The 15,219-nt window shown below is 50.8% G+C and overlaps 1 protein-coding gene across 5 annotated transcripts in view; it reads right to left on the reverse strand.

The window, feature by feature from the left end:
- Nrxn2 (neurexin 2) overlaps positions 1 to 15,219 on the reverse strand; it is a 107,365-nt gene that overhangs the window by 63,930 nt on the left and 28,216 nt on the right. For 3 of the 5 annotated variants that reach the window (XM_059262111.1, XM_059262121.1, XM_059262105.1), the window contains exons 5-6: positions 13,761 to 14,062; positions 5,029 to 5,052 (exon numbers count right to left, since the gene is read on the reverse strand). In XM_059262111.1, the coding sequence (XP_059118094.1) occupies positions 5,029 to 5,052; positions 13,761 to 14,062 (326 nt within the window). Of the gene's footprint in view, positions 1 to 5,007; positions 5,053 to 13,760; positions 14,063 to 15,219 lie in introns of all 5 variants that reach the window. The other 2 variants (XM_059262084.1, XM_059262095.1) reach the window with 2 other exon arrangements.

Raw genomic sequence — 15,219 nt, forward strand, 5'->3', positions numbered from 1 at the left:
CTAGTGACCTGAATGGACCGGCCAGCCCTTCCTCTCCTCAGCTCATGCAGGAAGGCTGGTGGGATGGGAATCCAAGTCCTAGCCACAAATATACCCATATGGAGAAAATCCCCATACCTACTGTGCCCAGGAAGAAAGGCTGAGGGAAAAGGGAACTCTCATGCCATTCCCGGGGGCCTCGCATGACCCCAGCTCACAGCATCATTAACACCCCCTTTCTAGGGAGAAGTAGACAGAGGGCAAATACTTTAACTTGCGGGTGGCTGAACGGACTTCCTTGAGCCCAGTGACAGTATAGGTATAGACAAAACATGAAAGGCTGCTTGTCTCCTGTTAGGCTACCAGTATTTTTTTTTTTTTAAGACTTCTTTATTTTATGCGTTTTGCCTGCATGTATGTCTGCGCACCGTGTGAGCGCGGTGCTGGCGGAGTGCACAAGAGGGCACCAGAGCCTCTGGAACTGCAGTTTCGGGGCGTTGTGAGCCACCATTTGGGTACCAGGACTCGAACCTGGAGCCTCTGGAAGAGCAGTCGGTGCTCTTAACCACTGAGCCATTGCTCCAGCCTGTTTTGCCTCCTGTTAGACCACATTGCTGTCATCAAATATTCCAAGGGTTCCACAGGCTGATGGTTAAGAACAACTAGTCCATCCTTAGGGTGACATGGGCCAGAAGCAGGGCTGGGAGCAGTGAGAAGCAGTCTCTGGCTGAGGGAGAGATCATAGCCCGGCTAAGCTTGCTTCAGGTTCTGTTCCAGACACAGACAGTAGTCACAGCCCTCTCAGGAGGGCTGAACTCTGGATTTCAGGAATTTTAGGAGGGAAAGACTTCAGGTCAGAAATCCCAGGTTCTCCTTTATCATTTGCTGTTTTCCAGAACAATTTTGCCTTTCTGATAAAAAAAAAAAAAATTCTGCCAAAACAATTTTGCCTGTCTTTTCTTTCTTTTTTTCTGGTTGTTGTTTTGTTTTGAGACAGGGTTTCTTTTCTCTATATAGCCCTGGCTGTCCTAGAATTCGCTTAGTAGACCAGGTTGGCCTTGAACTCAGAGATCAGGCCTCTGCCTCCCAAGTACTTCCAAGTGCTGGGATTAAAGGCATGAGCCACCATGCAGGGCTCTGACTTTCTTCTTTAAAAGGGGCTGAACAACTTTGGGCCCTCCCATCTCTTTCCAGCTGACTGAGCATACAATTAATTAAGTGAAATAAATGATAAACTCCCCCGGAGTATAAAGGGAGGCGCTTTCTCTGGGCCCCAGCTTCCCCATCTGCTAAGTGGGGACAGCAGTGCTCAGCCTCCTGCCTGAAGTCCGGGTATCATCAACTGTAAATGAAACTCAGAACGTAGACAGGGAGGCAGCTGGAGGCGGCTCAGGAAGTAAAAGTGCTTGCTGCCAAGACAAACCGCAGCCTGAGTTTTACCCCAGACCTAAATGGTGGAAAAAGAGAACCAACCCATGTAAGTCGGCCTCTGACCTGCACACACACACTCACACCATGACATGCTTCACTACACATAAATAGATTGAATAAATAAAAATGTAAAAAGAAAAAAAAAAAAAGAGAGAGAAAGCCAGGCATGGTGGAGCATGCCTTTAATTCCAGCACTCAGGAGGCAGAGGCAGGTGGATCTCTGAGTTCAAAGCCAGCCTGGTCTACACAGTGAGTTCTAGGGCAGCCAAGGCTATATAGAAAGACTCTGTCTCAAAAAAAGGGGGGTTGGGGGAGGTTGGAGAAATGACTCAGTGGTTATAAGCACTTGTTGCTCTTGTAGAGGATGGGGTTCAGTTCCCAGCACCCACAAGGCAGCTCACAACTATCTATAACTCCAGTTCCAAAGGACTCTTCTGGCTTCCTGGGAATCACCAAACATGCAAATGATGGACATACATACATGCCGGCAAAACATCTGTACACACAAAATAAAAATAAATCTTTTTAATGTAAAAAAATTAAAGGAACTCCAAGTGCAAAAGCTATTTTGAGGCCCTAATGTGTGCATGAATAATATTAGCTTCACAAGCCAGCATCCATCAGCCTGATCATGCTCAACCAACAGAGATAACTGAGTGAGCCTTTTCTGTCTTTCCACTTCCTCACCAAGAGAAATACTCAGATCCTAGGAGTCCTAATGAGTGAGTTAGAAAAATAAACACAAAACTACATGGAACCCATCTGAGGGGTGCCCTGCAAATCAGAACCTGTTGAACCCCATTCTTTGACTTCAGTCTGGGCCTAGCACAGGTTTGCAGGGGTTTCTAAGGCCACACAAGGCAACAGATTGGTTCCTGTTTGTACTGATGATGCAGGGAAGTGTGGACCCTGCAGGTTCAGAATTCAGCAGGTTCTTTATCGGCCCTGAAACTGGGCAGGGCTGCTGGCTTCCTGACCAACTGAAGTACTTCTCTCCTCCTCCGCATCTCTAAAGCATCCTGAGGTTTCATGAAGTTATTTTGAGAGTGGTTCCTAACAAGGGTTTGTAATAGGATCTCCAGCGGGACCAGAGAGGCCTATTCCTCAGGGTCTGCTACAGGAAGGGAACCACTTTTCACATAACATCCCTGCCCTGGTAACAGGGAATTGGCCAGCACTTTATTAAGCTTAATGAAATTATAATTCCTTTCCAAAGCACGGAACTTGTGCTGCCTTGATTGATCCTCAAACAGACCTGTGGTATAAGCTGGGCATGCCCACCAGTAGTCTGCTGGGAGCTGAGGGAACTGAGCTTTCCTGGCCTGGGCCCATGTGGTCAGACCTTCACCATGGAGACTAGAAAGAAGGTCTGTTGGGCCCTAATCCTAGGGTGATCTCCCTCTTGGTACTTGGGGATATCACCGGCATTGATCTTAACTCCCTGTTCCCTGAGTCACAAATTGGCTGTCCAGTGAAGCTCTAGAGAGAAAGTTCCTTTTGTTTTTGAATAGACAGTTTTTAAAAACTACAATTATATATCATGTATGCAAATATATATTTAACATGCATATAGATGCATATATAGGTCAGGGACGAGCTTGGAGGAGTCAGTTCTCTCTCTCCACCATGTGGATTCTGGGAATCGAACTCAGGTTATCAGATTTGGTAGCAAACATCTTTACCAGATGAGTTATCTCGTCAGCTAGTAAAGAAAGTTCTTAATGGCCAGCTCCTGGAAGGTTCTCAAGAACAGCAGAGTGGGTAGCACCTAACTCACAAAAGCAGCAGCTGGAGAAATTGGGCCTGTGAGGAGCTAGTACAGATCTCAATGCGAGCTCCATTGGAATCCTGGGAAACTAGGGAGACCACACAAGGTATTAGATTGGCCATGGCTGGGGAGGCGCTGGCCATGGACACTGGTCCATATGGGTGAAGGAGAACACACATATCACACACATCCGAAAGTGTCAGCAAAGGCTCAGTGTGGCTTCAGAGGTGAAGCCTCCTGAGGGCATAAAGGGCCTTTCAGGCTAGACACTCCAGCTTTGATAACCTCCCTGCTCTCTAGCCTTCCAGCTAGGCAGGACTAGTAGGCTGGGCAAGCCAGGCACTGCCCCCAACCCCTCCCACGCCATGAGAGCAGACACGTCCATCTGCAGGGTCCCCAGCCTGGTGTTCAATCACTCTGCATTATTAATAGGCAATGACTAACCGGCTGCTGTGGAGCCGGAATTGGGCAGGCATGAGGGAATCCCAGGGGATCTCACACAGCAGGGCCTGAGGGCACACACTCACTCGGAGGCAGGCAAGAGAAGGAGGATGGGGCCCTCCCAACCCTGTCTCTGTCTCACTGCCTGTCGTGTGTGCATTGCACCTGCACTGAAGAGCCAGCCTCCCCAGCCCGCCTCCGTCCAGGATCCTTACCGGAACCCATCCAAGCCTGCAGCCCCCATTCCCACCAGCACTTACACATGCAGAGAACCAGCAGTCTCCCAAACACACAGCACGGCTTCCCACTAACACCCCTAAATATCACACCAACATTTACACACAGTCACACCCACACACCAACACACACCAGCTGCCTTTACACTGACACCCACAACAGCATTCACCAGGATGGAGCCCAACCCAAACACAAGCTTGGCAAGGACAAGGACAGCTGCCCCCATCCCGTCCTGCGGGGCTCCTCCTCTCATGCCCTCACCAGGGAAGGAAACCAAGCCCTGTCCGAGGCCATGCAGGAGAGGCAGGGGACACAGGGGGAGGGGCGGAAGGGAAGGAAGACAGTGTGGAACACAGTGTTAGTCAGAGCAGCAGAGCGGCGGGGGGGATCTGGACGCTATCCCTGGTGTGGGGAAAGACCACTCATGCCATGCAAAATGTGAGGGAGGCAGAGCCGGGGAATCCTCAAGGCTGGGAAGTAGGGGTGACGGCCAGTGTGGGGGAACCCCTAAACTGGTATGAACTGGTGACTTGAAGGAGGTCCCAAGGCCATCCCATCTGGGGAACATGCCCAGCTGGCTGCCACTGGAGATGGCACCCCCAGCCCTCTTCCCAACTTGAGGGGCCCCTGTCTGGAGCTGACAGTGAGCATAGCGTAGCGTGTCATGGGATGGTGTTTTCCATGGATTTTCAGGAGACCAAGAAAGAAACCAAATCAAAGAGAAAAAAAAACTAAACAAAAACAAAAACCAAGGAGCAGGAGGAAGAACAGAAGAAATTAATCGAAATAAGCTCAGCACTGGGCTGGTCTAAGCGGAGCTGATAAACATGGGGGTCTGCCCCAGCTTTCTCAGGCCCGGCACCTGTCAGGAGGCAGGAGTGTGGGGCCGGGCCCCACCAAAGGCCTGGATTTCCGTTTGTCTTTTGGACTTGAGTTTGGATCGAAAGAAAAGAAAAGGGAAGGAGGGGAACTAAAAGAGGAATAAATTTAAAGATTGTCTGGGTCACACACAAAAGAAAAAAAGAAAAAAGAGAAAGAAGGCAATTGGAAGAGCAAAAACCAAATGAGGAGAGAGGAACAAAAGTGGGAGAATCGAACGGTTAAAAAACCCACGGCAAACCAAACGATAAGACAATTAGAGTGATATCTACCAGATAATGCAGTTTGTTTACCATAGCGTGTCCGATCCCTGCGTGCTTCACCGGAGAGGGGAGGGAGGGGGTCAAATAAAAAGAAAGAAAGAAAGAAAGAAAAGAAACAAGGACGACAGAAGAACAGAACGAAAAAGAAAAGAAAAAGAAAATGACCAACTGTGAAACTCCAGGACGGAGGAGATACAGCCGTATGTACTTGCTTGGTCGTCCCAACCCTCCCACACAGGTCCAGTAGACGTGTTTAAAGAAAAATTATAGTGGGAGGAAGGAAGCATACACACAAAATTAACCCCTTCTTCTCCCAGCGCCTCCCCCAGCCCCTCCTCTGGATTCCTCTTCCCCCTCATGCCCTCCCGAAGGACGTCTGCAGAGAAGGGGAACAGTTAGAGACCTCGGTTAGTAAAGAAGAAAACAACAACAACAAAAAAAAAAACTGGACCAAGGAAGCAGAGACTTAAAGATGGCCGACATTCCGCAGATGAGACAGAAAGTTAGTTCGGTTTTTCATTCATACCTGGCCCCACCTGTCCCTGCCCGTCCCTTGGTCCCTTGGGTTATAAGCGTGTTAGTAACACACACAGAGTTGGCAACGGGGGTGGGGGGAGGGGGTTTCCAACAGAAGGGGGGAGGGAGGGTTAAGAAGCAGACCCAGTATGCAGGATTAGTAGTCCTGAGATGTTAGGGAGTTAAGGGAGGGAGAAGGGAGCACGGGGGTGAGAAGGGGTGGGCACTGACTCAGGAGTGGGCGGATGGCTTTGCTGGCTGACTGGTCACCCAGATGGCTTTCCAGAGAACTGGCTGAGGAGTGAGGCGGTGCTAGCCAACTGGCTGACCAGTGGCCATGTCGGGTTAATGAGTTAACTGGTTGGTGACAGGCCAGCTGGCTGGCAGGCTAGAAGAGTGGGCAACGCCCCTAGAGAATCACAGGACTAGCAAGGACAAGAGGCGACTTCATTTGGAGGCCAAAGACAGCATGGGAGGGGAAGTGGGAATCTGCTTTTCCTGGGGATGGGGGATGGGCAAATAGATCCAGGGATCCTTGGGGAAGAGGGGCTCCCCCTCCATTGAGAACTGGAGAGAGAGTGAGCCACCATCATACTGGGGTTGGGGAAGGGAAGCTAGCCCCCCTCGGGCTGCCGAGGGTTCATGCCCACACCATCCCAAACCTTCCTCCCTCTCCTCCCTCCACCCCGTCTCACCTCTAGCTGACCTCTCCTGCCCGCCCACTCTGACTTGTCCAGGGGCCCTATTAACCCCTTCCCAAAGTCCCCCAGGCTCTCCAGCCACCCTCCCTGTTCTCTCAGTTTCCTGTGAATAGCTAAGCATCCCTTCAACACCCTGGAACAGATAACAGTCTCCCAAGAACCAGGCTCCTTCCATGGACACCCATAGATCCCTGGACCTCCACTCCCCACAACCAGTCAGAAATTCACTCCCCTTCTACCTGAAGAAAAAAGTACACAGAGGCCCAGGCACCTCAGCACTTCCCTCTTCTCTGAAGCAGGCCACATTCTTTCACTTTACCTCTAAATAGCCTGTCTCTATGTACTCCTAACACCATTTCTTCCTCCCACGGCCAAAACAATATCCTTCAAAATCACCTGGTCTTTGGAGAGGACCGAGGCAGCTGTACTAAGTATCAGAGATGGAGGGATACAGTTGCCTGATGCCCATTAAATCCTAAGCTGCAGACTTGAGACTGTGATGGGGGGGGCTGGTATTCTAGGGATAGCTCTGTTAGCTAAAGAATTCTTGTAAACAGTGGGCACAAGAGTAACTGATTAAGACAACTAATAAGGGACTCATATAATTAAAAATAACAGAATTCAATATCAAGATGCTAGAAGGGCTGAGTAGCCAATATTAATTATTAGCTACGGGGAATCAGTTTACATAGCAAGGGGGGTCTAGTCACAAGCACAATGACAGGAGTGAGGTGATAAGCCTGTGACCAGAGGCTTCCTACTGCCAGCTGGCAGCACTGTCCTGAAATGAAGAGGACCAGCTAGTCAGAGCAATGAGCAATCAACCTCAGGGCAGCCAAACTGATGCCCCCTCCCCCCGAAGATATCATTGTCTGATACTATCTCACAGTTGAACAAGGCTGGGGGCAGGACACTACAAGTAAAAACCCAAGAGTGTTCTGACTTGTTATGGAAAATAAAATTGTGTGTGTGTGTGTGTGTGTGTGTGTGTGTGTGTGTGTGTGTGTTCGTTGGTGAGGGGGTGTCAGTATTCAGAAAGGAAGTCCCAGTGTTAATGGGCAGAACAGTCGGTTAAAGCCAAGACAGAGAGGGAAAAGATGTGAGTTCAAACCCCAGGCCTTCTACTAATTTGTCAAGAGGTCCAGACTGCCCCCCAAGAAACAGTAGGGTTGAGAGACTGAGAGACCAGAGCCCCCTAGACCTAGGAGTGGAGGTTGCAGACCCTCCTAGTGACCATGAGACTCCTACAGTGGAATACTAGACTAGAATGGAGCTTCCATTGGAGACTCTTTCTGCAGTACAGCGGCCCCCAGAGAAAGGCCTCGATCTAGAGAACTAATACTTCAGGCTAGCAAATAAACCCTAATACTTCATCTGCTTCTAGAGTCCAGAAGCACAGGCATGGCGATGGCCATGAATGAGAAGGGCGTCCCAGACAGAGAGGAGCCAGCAAGAAAACTTACCGTGGCTAAACAAAACGGCTTTGGAGAAAACGATACCCCATCTCCACCTTGCACTCTGAGTGCAGCCCCAGCCCCCTAAAGACACCAAGAGGAGGACTGCAGACACGAACTTCCAAAGTCTGGGCTGAGGACAGCCTGTGAGCATGCAGAAACACAGCTCAGGACAAAGGAAAGGACTCGCTCTCTCAGGTCGGAAGTCAAGAGGTACAGACCATTCCAATGGTCTTGAGATTTGAGAATGTCCAAGAATGTCAGAGCCCAGGAGACTACAGCCTCCTGTGCACTTTTCTGGGATAGCATGCCACCAGTCACCTGCAGAGGCAAAGAAATGAGTGGCTTCTAGTCAGATTTCAAGTTTCATGGCCTCCTAACTCCTACCCAGGCAGGCACAAACAAGCTTATCTTCTGGGGAGGGGGGGGGGTGTCTTAGCTTTCTCATCAGTAAAAAGGGAGTCAGAGCTCCCATTCACAGAATTGTCGTGAAAACTCTGTAAAGTGAGGTGTGTTAGTGCGGGCCTTTAATTCCACCCAGCACTTGGGAGACTGAAGTGGGTGGATCTCTGTGAATGTGAGGCCAGTCTGAACTACATAGTGAGTTCAAGGCCAGCCAAAGCTGCTTAATGAGACACTGTCAAACAGACACACACACACACACACACACACACACACACACACACACACAACCTAGGTGAGATACAAAAGATAAATGATCGTTGAACACGGATATATTCCAGGGCAGAGATACAGACAGGATGGCACTGAGCAGGGCAGGGGCAAGCTATGCTACTCTTGTAAGGCAAGCCAGAGCCTCTTTAAGGAAGACAAACGGTAACTCAACATTGTTTTCATTTGAAACAGAGTCTCCATACATAGCCCAGGCTGGTCTCCAACTCATGGCAATCCTCCTGCCTCAGCCTCCAGACTTTGGAATTACAGGTGTATGCCACCATACCAGTGACAGTACCCATATGAAGTAGGTGGATATGCTCATTTTGGACATGAGTCCTCATTTCCAAAATCTGATTGATTGGGTTTAAGAAGGAGACAAGTGAGAAGGCTGGTGTTTAACTCAGTGTTAGAGTGCTTGGTTAGCTTGCACAAGGCCCCAGGTTCTAACCTCATACTGTGTCTAAAAACAGGAAAAGCTTCTTGAAGAAAACAGATGCATCAGGAAAGAACTTAGAAAAACAGCTAAACAGATCCAACAGTTGTTGGTATTAAGCCCTCAATTTGCTTAAAACCTGGAATTAGAGAAAAAGAGTGGACACAAGTGTTAACACACACGCAGGATGTGATGAGAGGTCCAGAATACAAGTTTTCATGAACTCAACTCAGCGAAGAAGAGAGCTGGCTATGGGATGAATCGAGGGAAGCTTTAGGAAGAAGGTGCCATTTCAGGTAAAAAAAAAAAAATCTGGGAGGAAAAAGAAACACGGCTAACAACCATGGCAGTTGTGAGCCCTCCAGTGCCCACATCGTGCCAGGCAGTTGCTGAGTGTGGTAAGACATCTGCTACATCCAGTCAGTCATCAGGAGGCCCTTCCCACTCTGCCTATGGGGAACTGGAGCTCAGACGTTATATAACTTGCTAACAACTATCTGACTCAAATCCCAGCTCTTAGACTTTGCAGAGAGTGAGTGAGCGGGTGGTCTCCTTGGGAGGGTTGTGGAAAGGAAGAGTCGAGCAAGAAAAGTCAGTGTAGACAGGTCCAGAAAGTTGCAAACCTAGGATCTAAGACAGGCTGCATGCTGTGAGAGACAGGACGCAACAGGAACTCCAACTGTCTTGGGGCCTCTGTCCTTGAGTGGGAGCTTCACACAGAGTACACAGGGGACTTCATCCTTGGAGATCCCAGCCATGGAGGACTGCATTCTGGAGGACCCCATCCTTCAGGAATCCATCATCTTGGTGTCTGCATCATCTAGTGCATCCTAAAAATTCCATCCTTGAGGACTCTATCCTGGGATATGCCTTCTTTGAGGACTCCATCCTTGAAGACACCATCCTTGAGGACTCTATCCTTGAATATTCCATTCTTCAAGACTCCATTCTTGAAGATATCATCCTTGAAGACTCCACCTTTAAGGACCCCATCCTATAGAACTCCATCCTACAGGGAACCCATTTTAAGGACTCCATCTTTGATGAATGACTGCATCCTTGAAGGCTCCATGCTTGAGGGTCCCATCCAGGGCCATCATATCCTTATAGACTCTATCTTGGGGGAATTCATCCTTGAAGAACTCCATTCTTGGGCCCCAGAAGAGATTCTGAAAGTGTCTATACTGAGAAAAGGCATCATCTGAGCTGAACAAGAGAAACACTATGTGATATTTTGGTAACCAGCTCATCTTTCAAGTTTGCTGTTGGCTAAAGATAAATGGTTTTGCCTAGTCTTATGTGGTAGTGGGAAGTATATAAGGGTATGAAAGGTGAGTGAGTCTAGGATAAAAACTAGACTTCAGGGAACCCTTAGTGGTAATCAGTTGATCCTGCCAAGATCCCCCAAGAGGACTGTCTATCATAATAGCTTCAAGAGCTGAGTTCCAACAGAGGAAGGAAGAACATGTGTCAGTCTGGAGCCCTCTGGTCCCAACTGCTGTGTTCCAAGACCATCTACATGTTCTAGAGATGACCACCTGAACCAGAGGTGTTTGGAGCTGGCCTTTGACCCACGCCTATAACTCACAAAAGTTGGTTTGGGGTCAGGTCCTTCCAGAAAGCCACCTCCCAGCCACTCCAGTCACACAAGGAAAATAATGGAGAAGCTGCAGCACTCCGGGTCCTGGCCATCCGCCCTGTCATTTCTGTTTCCTTTACCCCCCACACGATGTTAAAGATGGAACCCATGGCCTTGTTGCATGACAGATCAGCATCTGTCACTGAGCTACGCCCCCCCCCCCATCCTGACGTCATTTCTTATATTATGTCCCTGGCCTACTCCCCACCCACAAAACTTGGAGGAGGCAGAGCCTTAGTGAAAGCCACCTCACCCTCTACCACCCATGTGATTATAGCAGAATTCTTCAAATCCTAGGACGCATCTGGACTCTACACACTTGGATGAACAGGGTATCTCCCCAGAGGCACCACTGACGTTTGAGGTCAGATGATTCCTTGTCGTGGGGCTGTATTACAAACTACAGTGATAACTCAAATCCTGGGCTACCTGGGCTACCCGCAAGATGCCAGTAACACCCCACGAGTTATGATGACCCAAAAGGCTTCCAGACATTGGCACAGTGTGGATGAGTGATAAACAGACACTTCCAGAGCAACAGGAACAAAGAAGTTTCTCTTCAAAGTCTCAGAAAACAGGCAGATAAAGGGTTTGGCAGTGGCTAGGCCCTGCTCGAGAGCAGCAACTCCAGGGCATGGCCTTCGAGCTAAGCCAAGAAGAATTCCCCAAATACAGTCCTGCACCTCTTGCCCATGGATTCTAGAGTGAAATAAATTCCCCAGGAGCCCTTTGTAAAGAGGATTCTCCATCAAGGTCTTTAAGCAAACACTCTCTGTGACCCATGACCTCCACTTTTGGGTCAGTATGGCCTGTCCGTACTCTGAGCCATCTTGTAGAACAATCCAGTAGAAGAGAATTTCCATCTGCCATCCACTTGCACCCATGACTTTACATGTTCGAGAAAGAGATGAACGTGGGTCACTCTCCACACTCTGTGTGCTGAGGTCATGTGTCAGTCACTGCATCCATGAGAGTGGCTCAGCATTGCCACAGATCTCTCCTTCCTTTTTGGAAATCTCCCAATGCCCATCGTTGCTTCTGTGGCCCACCGGGCATGTGGACAGCCTTATTCTGATCATTTTTTAAAAAGTTAGTTCATTTATGTATTTCATTTATTTTTGCACGTGTGTGGTGTGATTGCATGTGTATATGTATGTTCACACATGTGAGCACACATGTGGGCATGAGCACACAAGACACATGTGTGAATTCATGTGGCGGCCTGAAGCTGCCACTGGATGTCACTGGGTGGCTTCCTTAACCATTCTTCCTTTGTTGAATAGAGTCTCTCACTTAGCCCAGATCTTGCTCATCCTTGATAGTCTAGCTAGTCAGATTACCCGGGGATCCTCTGTGACTGGGATTACAGGTGGCCACCACGATTGCCCAGCTTTTACAAGGGTTTTGGGGATCTGAACTCTGGTCCTCACACTTGTGTGACTAGTATTTTATTCCCACTGAGCCATCTCCCCGGCCCCTGTTCTGTTCATTTGGAACAATCCTATCCTGTCCCAGGAGCCGCAAGGGCAGGGAGCACGCCCTTCTCTGCTCTGTATCCAGTGTGGATCACCATTTTTTCTTTTTGGCCAAATGGCATGTGGATGAAGATCTGTGGGCTTGCAGTGACTCGCACAAGACAGCAAGCATGACAGCTGTAGTCCTAGGGACAGCAAGGAAGGGAACAAAAGGCACCTAAGACAGCTTCCCCCCAAATGTGTGTGACACCTGACAGCACCCCAGAGGCATTATATGCGCCTGATCGCGCTGGTGGGGATAAGAGGCAAGGCAGTGCTCTGACTGGGAGTGGAGTGACAGGACACAGGGTGGGGAGTGCTGCCTGGAGGGGAAGCAACTCCACCAAGACGTCACTCCACGGAGCACGGGGAGAAGGAGCACTCAGAATGGGCACATCCACACAGGACTGCAACAGGCCGCTGCAGGTTCCGGAAAGAGCCGTGCAGTCAGTCAGGGCAGCGTCTCAGCAAGGGGAGAGGTGTTAGGAGAGGGGAACCTCCATTAAACCGTCCCCAGCGGTGTTAAATAGAGCAGGTCAGAGGGATGGAAAGCCAGCCAGGAGCTTGAGCCCCATTGAGGGGCTTCCAGTGGAGAAAGGAGAAGAGGAGACGAATGAGAACACAAGGTTAACCTGACGAGAAACAAGAAGTCCAAAGACTTCACGGCAAGAGAGCAGCCGTGAGGCCTGGGACGCAGCCTCCACAGTCAGGACTGCTCGGTGTTCTCCGTTGCATTTAGCCGTGGAAGATGAAGCTGCAACAGCTTTGCTGCCTGCTAGCTGCAAGACCGGGGACCCAAGAGAATGAAGAGCTGGGGGGCCCCGAGTAAGGAACAGGGAAGCCACTGTAGAGAAGCGGAGACAGGAACCCCCAGGGAATGCACAGGGGCCTTACCTACCAGGGAAGAAAAGTCAGTGTGATTGGACATGGGGACTTCCTAGGGCTGGAAACTATCCGCAAGGCTCCTGTCCAGCAAAGTCTGGCCAGAGAGATGCCTAGTGTGCCGTAGTCACCATGGCTGGATCCTGAGAGTGGCGAAGAGGGCCACGCCTAAGAGGCCTTATGCAGTGTCTGAAGGTACAGGGGACAAGGTACAGAAGGGTGCCATCCCACATGCAGGGGCTGACCCCAAAACCCTACTTGAGCTCCCTCTGCAGGCTGGCTTGGCCAGCAGAAGGTGAACATGGACATGAAGGAAAGCCTGGCCTTGTCAGACAGGAAGAAAGTCAAATACTCCCAGAGAAGCAGGGCCAGCTGCCCTCCCCGGTCCGACTCTCTCACCCACTCGCTGCCTCCCTTCCCTTTCAGTGTATCCCTGCCCTGGGAAAGCCCCGTGGAGGGAAGACCATATTCTGTCCCACTTGTATCTCTGTTTCCCTCAGTGTCCTGCTGCCCACCCTACAGGACCCCTCCCCACCTCACAACCGCTAGACCCTCATCCAGGCTCTAGCTCCCTCCTCCCAAGTCTACAGCACCAGGCCTCGGAACCCTAGCTGCTCCTACCAGTCTGGGCCCAGCACTACTCCTGGCCTCAGGCTTCTGCCCAGGAACAGCTCTGAAGCCTCCTCCTAGTTCAACTCCCTGGTGGATAAGGTCTCGGAAGCCTGTCACACAGCCGAGGCCACGCCTCAGGTTCGCACAGCCCCCAACTCTGTTCTTCTCTAAAACCGCACCTCACTGCCCAACCCTGTTCTCTCCCACCCCAGCCAAGGCATCGCTGTGTCCTCTCTGCACGTTCCGCCCCGGACACAGCCAACCCCGGGCCTTCTTCCTGCATGTTCCGCCCCCGACACAGCCGACCCCAGGCCTTCTTCCTGCTCCGCCTACCTGGCGCAGGTTTCGGGTAACCCGGACGTCGTGCCAGGCGTTGTCGTTGAACTTGCCATTGACGGGTTCCACGAGGGCCTCGAAGGCGCCCGAGCCTAGGTTGATGACCAGCCAGACAGCCCCAGACTTGAGGGACAGGTTGACGTAGTCGGCCGACTTGCCCGTGTGCAGCATCAGCCCGTTGCGCTGCAGGGTGCGGAAGGCCAGTGTGATCTCATCAGTGCTGCTCTGGATCGGGTTGTGTGACAGGTCGTAGCAGAAGAACTCATTGCCCTTGAAGGTTGCCACAAATTCCTCCTTTCCTGGACGCCATGGTTTGGGAAAACGGGAGAAGGCTGAGTGTATGGGGTACGCCAGAGCCTCCCCCTTCACCTCCAGCAACCCAAGCATGGGTCCTGGACGCCGGAGTCCTGTGGTCCCAACTCTAAACTTAGGCGCTCTTCCCCTCCTACATCCTGTCGACCTGAACCCTGCTGTCTTTGCTATCAAAAGTCAACTTCCCCCAGGTCCATTTCCAAAGCAGGGGCTGCTAAGTGGCTCTCACACTGACAGCTGACAATTAAGCTGCCACAGGGCCAGACAAAGCTGCAGTCTCCTCCATCTCCTCCCTACCAATGCTCTCAACCCCTGCCACCCCGGAACAAAGGCACGTGGGGGAGAAGCAAGAGACTGCCTGCCTTCTCCCTGGGAGCGCCTCCTGAGCAGTCCGCCTCTCCTCTTGCCTCTTCTTTGGTGGCAGCTACTCTCAGTACCCAGGGACAGGGGCAATTTCAGGCCTCTCCATTAGTGATGAGACAGTGGGTCTGCTGTCTAGCCTGCACAGATGAGGAGACTGGGAAGCCGTGGAGTGGAGAGGAACAGGGATATGACACATGGGAAAGCATTGCAAGTGACAGGGATATACACCAGGTGACAGGCCATTCGCTGCATTCACATGGGTGCTCACCACGCCAGCTTGCCCTCCTCTCCCAACTTCTTCCTCCAACCTAAGAAGCCTCACAGTGCCAGGTGTGCGACCCATAGATGCCAAGTGAGTGGCATGGGAGGGCCTGGCTCTCATGTGTGTATGCTCATGGATGTACATGACCTGTGTGCACATGTGTCAGTGTGTGTGTTTATGTATCTTTACATATAGACACAGCACCTAGACTTTGTTTGTGTGTATAACACCTAGCTGGTGTGTGTGTGTGGTGTGTGTGTGTGTGTGTGTGTGTGTGTGTGTGTGTGTACATGGACACAGAACCCAGCCCAAGGTCCTTTCCACTGGCACTCTTTAGGTGGGAAGCCATAACTCCTTGGAAGGGCCATAGGGATTGCTGGTGGTCTACACATGGATGACAAGACCATGACTGGAACCAGAGAGTCGGGGTCCAGTCCCTCAACTTCACACACCAGAGCACAAGCACGGGGCAGAGGACCAGATTCCAAATCAGGAGAGAGGAGAAGCCCTGCATCCAGG

The sequence above is a fragment of the Peromyscus eremicus genome, chromosome 1 (assembly GCF_949786415.1).
Source record: "Peromyscus eremicus chromosome 1, PerEre_H2_v1, whole genome shotgun sequence".
NCBI classification, from domain to species: Eukaryota; Metazoa; Chordata; class Mammalia; order Rodentia; family Cricetidae; genus Peromyscus; species Peromyscus eremicus.